A 14,408-nucleotide genomic window follows, 5' to 3' on the forward strand; every position below is an offset into this window, starting at 1 on the left:
AATAGTTACTAGGATTTTGCTAATTATGTACTGGATGTTTGTCTTTAGTTTAAATATAGTAGTGATATTTAGCATGTGAGAGTTGTTTTTTCTAAAATAACCAGTAAAAGTAATTGCGTAGTATTCTACTTTGCATGCAGAACAGACAAGCAAAATGTCTACATGGACTTTCACAGCTGATAAAATGAATTTGTTCAGTGTTTAAAAATTAACCAGTTGCATTATATCTCATGACATTCATAAACTGAAATTGCATCTAACTGTAGCTTAACTGTTTTTTTTAACAGCTTTTACACTTCCAGATCTTACAGAGCAATTTTTGCCTCCTGACGTCGCTCCACCAATTCTTATCAAGATAGTGGAGGCTATTGAAAAGAAAGGTATGATGATGAACAGTCTGCCAGTGTTTTGGTTATGTTTGTGAATGGGGACTGCAGGATCAGGCCCAGAGTTTGTACATTTCCCTACCAAGGGTTTGTAATGTATCCCATTGCTCAATTGGTATTCAAGCAAATTTAGTCAGAGCCTTATCTTGTTGGTATGTGCTCAACAGAGGTTACTTGGGTTATAGAGGTAATAACATAGCTTATACCACCTGACACCTGGTAACCTGCTACAGAGCAAAAACAGAGATTTTAATTTGAGGTTTTGAATAATGTAATACTCTTGCACCCAGTTGATATTTGTAATCACAGAAACGCATTGCCATGAGATAGCAGGGGAAAATATCTCAGAATGCTAAGTTTTGGGAGGTATTTTTTGCCCTCCAAAGAGGCAGTCCTTTATTGCTACTGTCTGTTCAATCAGCCTATATTTGTTGTATGCCCTTTGACTTTTCTCCCTTCCCACACTCCCAGCTATCCCCCTCTGTCCTGGTCCCCTCCTCCCCATACCATTCCCCCTTACCCCTACTGGCCTTCTCAGTCTTTTGTTTCTCTTCCCTCTCCTGTTTAAATAACCTATTCTCTGTCCATCTCTTGCCTCCTAACCCCCTTGTCTCTTTCCCCAGCTTCTCTGCTGATGTCACCGTCATCAACCTTATGTGGCCAGGAGATGCCCACTGTACCCTGCTCTCCTAATGGTCATGTAGTTGGGAGTCGGAGGGCAAGACAGGATTTGTGGCCTGGTTACTATCAGTGTCAACACTTTGAAGGCTGGGATCAGGGGCTGCTGATGCCAGTACTGAGAGCCAGAGTTTAATGGCAACCAGCATAGTCAGCTACTGTTTCTAGGAGGCCACACTGGACGTTATTAAATCATATGTGGCCTGTATCCCTGGGCATGCTCTTTAATGTAAAATATGGAGCAAAAAATCTTACATTTATTATGGTGTCTTTTATTTGGAAGGAAGTCTGCACTTTACAGAGTATACACAGGGATCACTAACTCCACCACTGAAATGGGGCTAATACAGGACAACTGTTTAACATGTCTGCAGCAACACCGCCAGCACTGACAGCTTATGTACTGTGTGTGCTCTCTATGTCTGAAGTCAATAAAATAAATATGCAGAAAACCAGATAGTGATTGGCTTTAGGATAAGAACAGTAAAGTATCCCCCCAAAAGGAAAAATAGCTCCTTCGGCTTTGGGTACCATACACTATCACAGTCTAAGGAATTATTTATTCTCAAGCAGCTTTTCAACTGTTTGTTTCCTCTTGAGGCAGACCATGTTTGCTGTCTCTGCTCAAGTTGTATTTCTGGGGTGGCAGGCCCTGAGCTTCTCCTCTCTTTTGGTGGGACACCTCCACTTCATTTTCTCTGTCTCCTCCCTGTATCCCATCTCTTCTTGCCTTATGAAGGCACTTGGGAGAGATGGGGCAATAGGACATGAACAAGGGAGCAGTAGTTCCTAGAGGGTTTAAGGCCAGCTGTTCCTTAGCTGGAAAGGTGCATAGAGTGGCAGGGAAGGGCTGGGTGTTTCCTACTGAACTTCACTTTGCTCCACTGCAGGCAAATCTTTACCTTGGCAAGTACACACTTCTCCTTCTGCTGGTGTTGGCCTCCTAAAGCCAGTGCTTGGCGATTTGGTTGAGTGTGGGAGCGGGGAATGAGGGTTGGCTGGATTTCTGCTGTTTCTTGGCTGGCAGCTTCTGCTGGCCCAGCAGTTTGCAGGCATGCATGTCAGGCATGGTATATTTTCCTGTGGGGTATGTTGTTGCCCTATAAAAGCAATAGCATACAGTATTTTGTCATGGTGTGTAAGAAGTATACTAACTTATACTGTATACTAAGTTATACTGTAACTGTAAATGGTTATTTGAGGACAATAGAAATATGTTGTTTCCTATATAAAGCCACAAAGGATATTAAGTTCATGTATTCAATCTATTGTGTTTTTAAGGTCTGGAATGTTCAACTTTGTACAGAACACAAGGGTCAAGCAGTATTGCAGAATTAAGACAAATTCTTGAGTGTGGTAGGTATAACTGTTCTTCTTAAAGTACCAAATAGGTTTTGTATTAAGATTTTAACATTTTTTTTCTATGCCCCCTATTCAAACTATATAATTTGATGTTTAGTTGATATAGTTTTTATTCCATTGCATTTGCCATAATATTAACCTTTCCACTTTCACGGAATAAATATTTTTCTCCAAGTCCCCACTATACTGGTATTTTGTCCAAGAATAATTAGTTTAATGTTTATTAGTACCTTAACTGTTTGAGGAGGGCTCTGGAAGAGGAAAGGAGTCTCGTTCAGAAGCAAGATAAAGATGCGCTGTCCCAATAATGCCGTGGGATAAATTTTATTTATGCATGTACAGCTGCACATAATTTTGTGCACACATTAATACATTCAGCCCTCTGCTTCCTTTGGCCCAGTGTAGGGAGTTGGAGGGGAGCCTCCTGGCTCTGCTGCATATTCCATCTGGTTCTGGTTCTTTTGGTTCTGAGAGTGAAGGAAGAGAACCTAGCTGATGATGCTACTCTGTGCAGGGATCTAGGTATCAGGACAGTGGAATTCCTCCACCCCCCGTGTACAACATGCTTCCCCAATTCCTATCTCTCTCTGCTCCTCCCCTGTGCCAGAGTCCTAGGGTTTCGGACACTCATCTGGCTTCTCCCTTCTCTGGCCCCTGCAGTAGGCCTAGTGGGGTGGGGAGATACCCCCCAGCTACTTGTCCTCTTGCCTCAAGTCATAGGTGCTGGAACTAGGGGTGTAGCAGCACCCCCTGGCTTAAAGTGGTTTCCATTATATACGTGGTTTACAGATTTGGTTCAATGGCTCTCAGCACCCCACTATATTAATTGTCCCAGCACCCCTGCCTCCAGTTTCTTTTAGCAGATTCTTAAAAATTTAATAAAACCTAACCATCTAAATGAGAAATAATTCCAGAGAAACAGTCAGTCAAACTGTGGAAGAGCAGAGCTCTTCTGTTGTGGTGGTAGCATTACCCAAGCTTCTGCAAGCTGTGGAGGAGAGTATGTGTATGGACTTCCCCTTTCAGAGAATTGCGTGAGGGTACCAGGGCATTATACCACTGCATGAGGCTAGGAATTGAAACTGATTACACACCGTGTTGTCAAAGGCACAAAATATGCAAACTCTAAAAAGAGAAGTAATTTCTCTACTCTTTCAATTTTAGTACTTAAAAGTAATTAAAGATTAAAATTGAGGAGGAAATTATTTTTGAGTTCACTATGTTTTAAATCTAGCCGGCATCATGATCTTGAATGATGGTAGAGAAAGGTATGGAACTGTGGGTTAGCAACAGAAGCTTTATTCTTAATATTTTTGTTTTCAGCACTGACTTTCCAAACCACAAATACCTGAATCTCTTAATTTATTCAAAATCAATATAGAATCTCACATCTGAAATGTAGTTTTATGCACGATCCACCTGTATCCTGAGACCATTGTAAAACTGGGGTTTACCTGTATTCTTGTTCAAAATTTAATTAGGTTGGAAAACAGGAAAATAAGTCTTTAGCCTTTGAGGAACTGACTGTCCTTTGTTCCTATTGAGCAGCGCTCACAATCTTCCAGGAGCAAGCCAGTAAAGGTGATCAAAAATAGAAAGGTCACAACAACAGCAGCAACAAATAGCTTGCTATACATCAAATAGGTCCAGCTCTCACTATAGCTCTCGTTCCAGTCATTTGGGATGTTTCTTACAGACACTGAACCAATGGAACCCGGACTTGATCCAGCATAGAGAATAAAAGCCACAGTGACTAATGGAGTTTGAGTTCTTGCACCGATAGACTGGGTTTTTAAAGAATTATTTCCCTTCCTTCCCCTATTTCCCACCCTAAATTACTGGGCCCTTTGAAACTTTCTGGATTTGGGAGCATTCTGGAACTTTTGTGAGAGCTTCATGTCTGACAGGAAACCTGTCTGGCTTGTAATAAACACTTCTAAAATTTTATGTTTTTTATTTTGACTTCTTTTATTCACTACACCAATGTTAACAGACAGTCCTATAAGTGATAGAATATTCTATTGAACTTTATCCCAAGTTGTAATTACACTAGCAGGCCATGGGCCATTACAAATGTGCAAATTCTAACTGCTATTTAAGAAACCAAGGATCCGATTCTGCAGATATATCTACACATGCTTCAGTTTATTCACATAAATGTTTCCAGGTTCAGGGCCTGAGTTGCTAATCAGCTACCAATAGAAATACTGCATTTGCACCCAGCACTAACTATGGATTGCTCCTTACTATAGTAGTGGTTACACAAAATATTTACATGTAAAACATAAACTTGTTAAAAATATCCAGGTGTCTCGTAACCTTGCAGCCCTATAACAATATTACAAATATTGCCACAAGCATCATTTGTAACTGTATAGTAACATTTGAAAAGTATGCAGAATCCAGGGTCTTCTTTATATAATTTACAAGGTATATATATAAAAAAAGCAAGGTGTTTTTAAACGCTCTGGTCACTTCAGAAATAATCCCAGTGAAAGTATAATAACCTTCACTAGGGGCCGTCTACAGAGTTTGAACCCAGGACCTTCATCACCAATATACAAACCACCACCACTTTAGCTATAGTAGTAATTCTATCATGTGGCCGCTATAGTATGCTGTTAGTCTCTATGTAGATTAGCCACTAGAGGGGACATGAGACAATTTTCAAGCATGCTATAAAGCCATTTCTTGAGTAATAGAATTTGTGTTACTTATAACATTTCCACATAAATATTTTCCTGCACTGCATATTGACTCCCGTGCATAATTTACATCTGATCATTTATTAGTCAGAATCTCTTCATGATTGAAGTTTCTGACCCCTTAACTTTACAGTGTATTGCTGAACAATTTTAGTATCTACTGTGGGAATTCACTGCACCTTGTAAATAACACATTTCAGCAAAGACTCATTTAGATGTCTTCAGAGATTTCTTACAAATTGTTCTTCATAAATCAGATTTAGGTTGTCTGTTCTGGTGTGGTATGAAATGACAATTTTAAGGTCCTCAGAAATTTTTAAATTGCGTATGTCTGGGTTTTTTCTTCAGATGCCTCTTCAATGGATTTTGAGCCAATTGATGTGCAGATCTTAGCAGATGCTCTCAAGAGGTATCTCCTGGACCTGCCAAATTCTGTCATTCCAGCATCTGTTTACAGTGAAATGATTTCAGGAGCTCAAGGTATGAATGTGAAAGTACTTCCACTCACAGCGGGGAAAAAAAAGATTTATTAGGATCGGCAGTACCCAGCATGAAGGGGCTGTGATACTGTCTCAGCCTACATAAAATGTGGAAGGTTTTTGTACACCGCAACAGGTGGTGCTCATAAAACAAAAATAATTCTTTTCCTCACTTATTATATATTAGCTGGTTTTGATAAAAGCTGCTGAAATTACCTAACAATATAAATATAATGAAAATTGTAAGATATTACACAGCTTGGTGCATTTAGTAAGTAAGAATAACTGTGCATGTACCGGTTAAAAAAAATCAAGGACTTATCTGTGTGCAGAAAGAGCTAATTGTTAACCTTTTATCAGTGCTGACAAAGTAAATGTATTCGAGAACACAGTGTTCTGAGGTCCATTGGCAGTTATGGAATACAAAGCAATAAATATGTTAATATAAGGTTCATCTTTGGCAGTGGTCATTTCAGACAGTACAGTTGACAACTTTCAGTATGTGGGCCTCGTACTGTTGCATGTTCCATGGGCAGGACATTGTGGCTGGTAACCTTCAAAGTTAGAAAAGCACCTGTGATTCTTATCTACTGCATCTCAGAATTACCCAATCATGTGTGACGCTAAACACAAGACAGACTTCTACCAGTACGCACTGCACATATTGTGGTTTTTACCAAACGAATGTTCTGTTTCCATTTTACTTTTATACAGTTGTTTTCTTCTGTCACTTGAGTTTTTCACTTTTGCAAAAGAAGAAAGAAGAGGCTGGGTTCTATTGAAGGACAGAATATTTTTTCTGTAAAATTGATACTTACCAGGGAACCATGTAATGGTTTCATTTTATTTGTTGAATGTTTCTGCTCTGATATCAAGAGACTTTCTATTTGCTTGCAGAAGTGCAGAGCTCAGATGAATATGCTCAGTTGCTGAAGAAACTCATCAGGTCTCCAAATATACCTCACCAGTATTGGCTCACTCTCCAATATTTGCTCAAACATTTCTTCAGACTTTGTCAAACCTCCAGCAAAAATCTGTTGAATGCAAGATCCTTAGCTGAAATTTTCAGCCCTCTGCTTTTCAAATTCCAGTTAGGAAGGTATGTGAGACATCTTAATTATCTAGTGTATTGTAACCATGATATGTGGCTCTGTTATTCAAAATAATTAATAAGTTAATGTAGAGGACTTGTGCTCATGCTGTTATCTTTGCATTACTTTTCTAAAGGCATTAATGTAAACCTTAAAATTTTTTCCATTCTATTTTACAGCTCTGATAATGCTGAACACCTCATAAAAATCCTAGAAGTTTTAATCACAAGTGAATGGAATGAGAGACAGCCTGTACCAGGTAAAAAAAAGTTTGGATTTTAAAAAGTAATTGGTTATTGATGATTTTTATATAGTTCAAAAATCAGTTTGGTGGCCATTAAAGGTCCATTATTTTTTTCTTCAGATTAAGTAAGCTCATTGAACAAATGTATTAAAGTAATAAAATTATGGAAGTAAGTAGATATGCAGCAGAAGTTAATTTTTGTTTTCAAGGAACTGTTCTTTACTCTGAAATAATTTTGCATTGAATAATGTGTGCAGATTTTTCCATAGCCTTAGAATTTGTATTGCTTCTTATTGAACACTGTATGAAAAATCAAGAATGTGAGATACTTGTGAAGCAGTATATGTGTACTTTTGCATTCCTTACTATTAAAAGCGGACAAATTATGAAGTCCTTTCTTAGCTCTCACTCAAGCCTTTCTAGGCATATTTTCTCAAAAGAACTGTGCCCAGTGGGGACTGATTAAAGACCTCAAATTTAGTCCTCTGTTTAGCTTTGTGCATTTTTCAGCCAGGTATGTGGAAAGATTTGTCTGTCAAAATCTACATTCTTATTAGTGCAGGCAGAATCAAAACTGCTTCAGGATAGCTAGTTGACACGTTTTCACTGTCTGTGCTAGCATTTAGTTCATACAACCAAGAGCAAAGGTTAGCACTACTTTATGTAACAGAGTGTATTTGAAATCAAGCGTTCCTCCTTTTCTTAGTATGGGTGAGGCAGTGTTGCCAGACTTGTGCAAAGGAACTTGTGCTGCTGTGCAACGTGATTTCTCAGTTCAGCAAAGCAAGCGCATGTCGATATAGAGAAGCTGAAAGCCTTGACTTACAGAAATATTAGCAAAGGGTACTTTAACAAAGAAACAGAACATTGTTTTAGTGTTCTTCCCTCTCTGCTTCTAACGTATAGTAAGAGACCACAGCAGTAAGGTTTTGCAGGATTGGGTAAGAACTGGAAGAGCTGGTACAGACTTCTCAGAGTGTTGGAACAAGGTATCTTCCAAACCCACCATACATTGATTTGAGTGAGTAATCTTGCAACCTGATATGCAGGATTGCAGCACCTTTATGCTGGAGGGGCAGCTAGGCCAAACCAGACCGGCGCTGTGACAGGTGCGGGGAGCCAGGCCTAGCCCCAAGCTGCAGGGTGAATGCATAGTGGGTTTGCTTTCCAACTTCCTCTCTGTGCCTCCCCGCAACACTGGGCCAGGATTAGGGTTCCAGTGCCAGGGCAAAGGGTGCTCTGAAGGTGGTCTGTGTCCCCTCGTTAGGGCAAAGAGAAGCCAGTGAAGGATTGTGGCCTATGATTTTTGGTCTCTCCATGAATATGGGCCCTAGGAACATGCCGAATTGGCCTCTTCATTAATCCTGCCTTACCTACTAGGTTTTAACTCTGCATTTTGATAGGATCTGTTATAACAACTTCCATTCTTATCTGTATATTTCAAAGTCCATACTTGGCAAAAGGACAATCTGTGTAGTAATTGCCATACTGTACATTATTCTTCAGTTAAATATAATATCTGCCCATCCATTAATATGTAGCCAAAAGGTTTAGGCCAAAATTTTCAAACTTGGCAGCCTCCTGAAAAGACTTTCGCTTGTGCTTAACTTTTGCATGCCTGAATATTTTTCAGAAGCATATGAGTAAATCTTTGCAGGTTTAGGATCCAAATCTCTGCTTGAGCTCCTGAAAAATTGAGACATCTGTTTAGAAGTGCAGAGTCCCCACAGCTCACATCGAAGATTTAGGGACAGATTTTCAAAAGTGCTCAGCCCCCAGCAGCTCCGTATTGTTTCAGGGGAAACAGCATTTAGGTTCCTACATTAGAGCTGAGCTCTTATGAAAATTTGGCCCTTCATATCATTTAGGCAGCTAAACTAGAGAATTCTGACTTGAATTGTTTTACAAACATCTTGACACTAACTGAATTGTAATGGTTATAAGTGGGGAAGGGGAATTTGCAATTTACCGAGGCAGGGGTTTACTGTTGACATCTTTATTTTGACAAGGCTGGCTCCCAGTGCCCAATCAACCCTAAACAATGTAAATGTTCTACCAGACAAAAGTACAATAAACTGGGGTTTATATGTGTTATATTTTGAGATGACACTTTCAAAAATGCATCCATGTGCTTCTGACTGTCTCTAAGAAAGTATCTCCTTCTCTTGTATATCTTTAATTTGCTGGACATTTTTCTTTCTGGATGGAAAAGCTGTCATTTCTAGATAGTTATGGTGCATTGCATCATAACTGAAGTCTAAAAATTGAACACCTTAAGCGTATGTAAAAGATGCAAAACCCACTGTCAAAGTTCATTTCTAATATCTGGTATGTTGCAGAATATTCATGTGCAGTATAGTTATGAATCAGGCCTTTTAACATCTCTGGCTTGAGCTTCAACCAGGGATATTGCAAGATGTTAAAATAAAGGAAGATTCCTAAAAAAGTGAAAGGCAACTTTCAGCGATCTTTTCCTGGTGTTGAGCAGTTTTCGACAACGCCCTAGTGAAAAGAATTTCAAAGATGAGAAATGGAAGGACTTTTTTTAAAAAAATCTTACTTTTTAAAAAAAGATTGACTTCTTCATAAAGTGATTTGGTTTTGCCTGTTTGTCTTTCTTTCCTGTTACCCTTTAACCTGGAAAGAAATAAGTCTGTCTAAAATGAGTTGTGTGAATTTTAGAGGTGTCATATACAGGAGGCAGATGTTTTAATTGCTTGTTTTCTTTTAAATGCAAACTTTGTTTCTCTCCATGCAGCCATGGAAAGTGAGAAAAGTAGGACTTGTATGTTAAATTGAGCCATGTGCAGCTTTTCATCTATAGTTATTATGATGAGCATCCTAAGCCCATTTTTGAAATGTTTTTAACACAAGCATGTATTGACCTTACCCTGCCAATATGTCCAACCCAAAACCTACAACGTTTTGTTCATGAACTGAGGACACAGTTTAATATCATACAAAAATATGCCACAGTGAAATACGTTTTGTCAATATCTGTGTAATCCTATGGAGAAAAAGTAATGTTACAGGAGCAAAGAGATTAGAAAAAAAGTCTAGTCGCAGAAATTATTATTAACCAGTTCCATTTTCTGTATTACCTTGTCCCTCTCTCGTTCTGTGTAGCTGTTCAGTCTTTTGACTAGAATTACCAGATTTTCTCAATTTTTTTTTTTTTTAACATCCAAACTTGATCAGCTAAACCAAAATATCAAGCTGGTGGAGAGAGAGGGGAGAGATTGCTTCTACTGTTTAAGTCACTGGGAATTTTGACATTGAATTGACGGGTATAGCATCCGGAAAAAGGTGTGTGTTCCTTATATGTGCCATATGAAACAACAATGCTAGGAGAAAAGTATTTTAACTATAGTGCAGTTTAAAAAATATCAAGGAACATGTCCTTTTACATGTTTTAAGAAGAGTATTTGGGAGTTGGGGCTATAAGTTCCTACAGGTCTAAAAAGCCAGCTGATTTTTCAGGTCATGAATGATGTTAGCAGTGTAGTTGTGGCTGTGTTGGTCCCAGGATATTAGAAAGACAAGGTGGGTGAGGTAATATCTATTATGGACTAACTTCTGTTGGAGAGAGAGACAAGCTTTCAAGCTACACAGCAGAAGAGCTCTGGGTAAGCTGGAAATTTTGCCTCAGAAGTTGGTCCAATAAAACATATTACCTCACCCACCCTGTCCCCCATCAGTGACCTTGGCTTTTCTATCTAGGCTATTATCCTAATTTATACCAGGTTTGCAAATAACATTTGTGAAAGATGTCTCCTGTGACAAATGTTACAAACTTTGGTGTGAGATGTCAGATTTTACTGTTTTTATAGGGTCAAAGGTAAAAGAACATATGAGGTAATGAGACTATCTTATGCTTCTGGTTTATACACAAACTGTCACTTGCTGAAATGTTGGTTGGTGGCGTGGTCATAAATGCCAATGGCAAAGCTGAAAGACAAATTCTCTGTTTTTATAGCTGTAAATGCATTAGAGAGATTTCCAGCGTAAATGTTATGACATATACGGAAGCTGTAACTGATGCTAGTTGTTTCGGGTGAGTTTAGTGGAGTAATAAACAGAGCAGGAAAATAATGGCTCACTCCTGTTCCCATTGAAATCAGTACCAAAGCTCCCACTGATTTCACTGGTGCAGAATCTGCCCCCTAGTTCATAACTGTATTTTTGTTTTGTATCACAACACACTACAAAAGTAAGACTATTATCAGTTGTCAGTACTTTACATGCAATGTGATAGATTTAGTCTAAATGTTTATCATAATTCAACATTATTTTTTAAATGTTAATAGTCCTGTGAATATTGTGGCCTATGCTAAGACTGTTTTGACTTTTCACAATTATAGCTGTTGTACATTCTCTTTTTCATCCAGCAGAGGGCTCCCCTTCGAAGCTAATAAAAATCATGCGGTTTACACCTATCTAACGAAATCAAAATACATTGTTAACTAATCTCCAGCCTGGGCAACACGAGGTTGTCCTGTTTAAATTTTGACACTATGTAGAGCTTAGGTTTCTCAACACCTTGTAATTATTGGTAAAACCACATGTATTGTAACAAGTATGTACCAATTAACTGTACACCACTCAGCCCCATGCCGAGCTCTCAGTCCTGCTTCTTATATTGTATGTCTTGCATGTAAAGCACTTCAAGTAGCAGCAATCATGTAATAAGAATTAGTATGAAATCTGATCTTTCAGCAATTGTAAAAGCTATCGGTTTGATGACAAAAAGTGCATACCAGTTGAGGTGATGTAACTTGTAAAGATAAGTAAAGTCTCAGATGCAGCTATAGTGCACAAATGCATGTGTGTTCATTTATTCATGTGGACACACACATCTGAATCGCATGTGTGGGGATGAGTGGGAATTCATTTTTGCATGGGTCATTAGAGCCTAAACAAACATTGGACTTGGTACTGCTTTTCCACAGTGAAATTTCAACAGTTGTGTCTTGTTTGTGTGCTAATTACAGTGCTGGTTTGGCTGTTGTTCCTCCCCCTCAGATCTCCTGTGGGAATACCATAGTGTACTGTGGATGGTTGATGGAGGTTGTTTGATGCATGCTGTACTCCCCCCCTACCCCCACTCCCTTGAAAAGGGAAAGTGGCATCTCCAGCAGGTGAACAGTCTGTGCCAGCTCTAAGATCAGGACTTCTCTGATGACTCCAAAACTATGAGCCTTCTACAGCACTGTTTAGTAAATCATACTGGCTAGATATTTTTTTTTAAATCCTGTAGTAGAGTGCATATCAATTACTACCAAAAGCTAGGTTTTTCTGTTCTCTCATGGTTTGATAATTAGTACGGAAAGACAGATTACCATCCAAGCGTGAAATATGCCATGTTATTTTCCAGACAAGACTGCTTCAAAGGGCAAGTAAAAATGGCAATCCTTTAGTAGGCAAAGGGAAAAAAACAACAACAGCAAGAAACTGTTGTAGGTGAAACCACTTAATTGGAAAATTAACTAAAAGTCACGTATAGGGGTTTTTTTCTGTGTAGTTTGTGTGTATGTGTGTAGTTTTGTTTTGGGGGACAGGAGTTGGCCTTGCAGTAGCATTTTTGACAAACACAGAGGATCCCAAGGAATACAGCTAATTAGGAGAAATACTAGTTATGGCTTGGTAAAGGAAACAGGAAGTCTTAAGCCCCATCCCTTTAGGAGGCCTGTTTCTCCTTTCACTTACTCCTGATTTCCTTCTATGTAACAATTGAAGTGATTACTTAACTGTCTTCACTCTTGAAGGTAAAGGAGTGAAGCCATGTAAGTGAAGGGGGAAACTGACCCTTTAATTCCCGCTTCCTTCCCTCATCAAGCATGCATACTCTACCTGACACTAAAACGAGGAAGATTGATTTGTCCCAGTGACCTTCCTGCACCACATGCCCATGAAGCTACCTTTGGCTCACCAAGTAATGAAGAGAAACCACCATGGACATAGACATGTGTCTGTCTAGTGATTAAAATGATATTAATCTGACTATGCAGTGTTGTTGTAGCCATCTTGGTCCCAGGATATTAGAGAGGCAAGGTGGCTGAGGTAATGTCTTTTATTGGATCAACTTCTGTTGGTGAGAGAGACAAGCTTTCAAGCTTACACAGCTTTCAAGCGTCTTCTTCGGGTCTGTGTAAGCTCGAAAGCTTCTCTCTCTCACCAACAGAATTTGGTCCAATAAAAGATATTACCTCATCCACCTTGTCTCTCTGTTATTCTGACTAACAGTTTAGAACTTCATTCTAAGGGTCTTCAATCAACACCTGTAGTTGTGGTCCTGTAAGTATGTGGGAGGTGGTGCAGGGCATGCAAACAAGCTACTTTTGCACTGGGCTGTTCTGAGAGGTACAGAACTTTACAAGGAAGCCTTTGATTCTATTTTTTTCTGAACTAACTCAGCCACTTCCTGTATTTGGCTGCTCATAGTGCTTTTCTTGACACTCAGTTACTTTAATACTGCATTGAGCAGCCTGTTATGGAGACTATTTTAAATCCACTTACAATGGTCTTCTCATTTACTTGGCGAAATGAGAAAGTTACTCCTGCATTGGCCATTTGTTAGCTGATGACAACTTTTACTTTGACTCTGGCTCCCCCCCTCCCCCATCTGAAATCCCTGGCTCAGCAAATATTTGAACCTGCCCAAGTTAATCATGAAACTGAGATCTTTATCTGAGAGAGCTGTGCAAGCTACTGAGGTTTTTTTTTAGAGTACTACAATCCTGTTCACTTTTTAATTATGAACCAGAAATGTGTGGATACCCGATGCACAGTACAGAAGTTTAATTTGTTTAGAATAGAAGAGGGGACTTGGATTTTCTGACTTTATGTTACAGGTCTTTTGAGTGGATTTTATGGAGTGTTAATTGGAAAGCACAGAGTCTCTTTTCAGAACTGTTCACCTAATTCATTCAGAGAAGTGTCCTAACAAAGGAATTTTTTGAAAAGACTTTTCTATGTGAAAGAATTGCTATCTGAACTTTTCAGGTTGTTGGATACAAGTATTACTGGGGTGAGCATTTGCGATGCATAATTTACAAAGTAAGTGGTTTTGAATGTGTATGCAGTTTTACCCCCCAAGTCCTTACAGAAATAGGGTGTATAAATTTTCAGTACTTTATTATAATTGATCACCAGTCATAACATGCCTGAGTGAAAGTCAGTACCTATCCAGGTTAAACTGGGGCAATGGAAAATCACCTGTGTCCTGTCTGTTCTGGTTTGCCGTATGGTGTCACAGCAAGCTAGACTAGTTTGGGCTGAGCAGTAACCTGATTTTACAAGTGTGGCTGTCTAGAATTTGGTCAATGGTAAGAAAAGGTGGGAAGCATTTGTTTTCCTGATAGCAGTTTTTGATGGAAGTTTAAATAAAAATCATACTAACTTCCTGTTAGACTAAATGTAGCAATATATTATTTTTATTATTTAATTATTATTATTTTATGATA

At 38.9% G+C, this 14,408-nt stretch overlaps 1 protein-coding gene across 2 annotated transcripts in view; it reads left to right on the top strand.

Annotated features, from left to right (window-relative positions):
* The window catches only part of PIK3R1 (phosphoinositide-3-kinase regulatory subunit 1), a 77,728-nt gene that overhangs the window by 48,172 nt on the left and 15,148 nt on the right, over positions 1 to 14,408 (top strand). The window contains exons 3-7 of one of the 2 annotated variants that reach the window (XM_074952657.1): positions 288 to 380; positions 2,346 to 2,420; positions 5,480 to 5,611; positions 6,508 to 6,709; positions 6,881 to 6,960. In XM_074952657.1, the coding sequence (XP_074808758.1) occupies positions 288 to 380; positions 2,346 to 2,420; positions 5,480 to 5,611; positions 6,508 to 6,709; positions 6,881 to 6,960 (582 nt within the window). Of the gene's footprint in view, positions 1 to 287; positions 381 to 2,345; positions 2,421 to 5,479; positions 5,612 to 6,507; positions 6,710 to 6,880; positions 6,961 to 13,863; positions 14,002 to 14,408 lie in introns of those variants that run through there. The other variant, XM_074952659.1, reaches the window with a different exon arrangement.

This window comes from Natator depressus, chromosome 5 (genome assembly GCF_965152275.1).
Source record: "Natator depressus isolate rNatDep1 chromosome 5, rNatDep2.hap1, whole genome shotgun sequence".
Classification (NCBI taxonomy): domain Eukaryota; kingdom Metazoa; phylum Chordata; order Testudines; family Cheloniidae; genus Natator; species Natator depressus.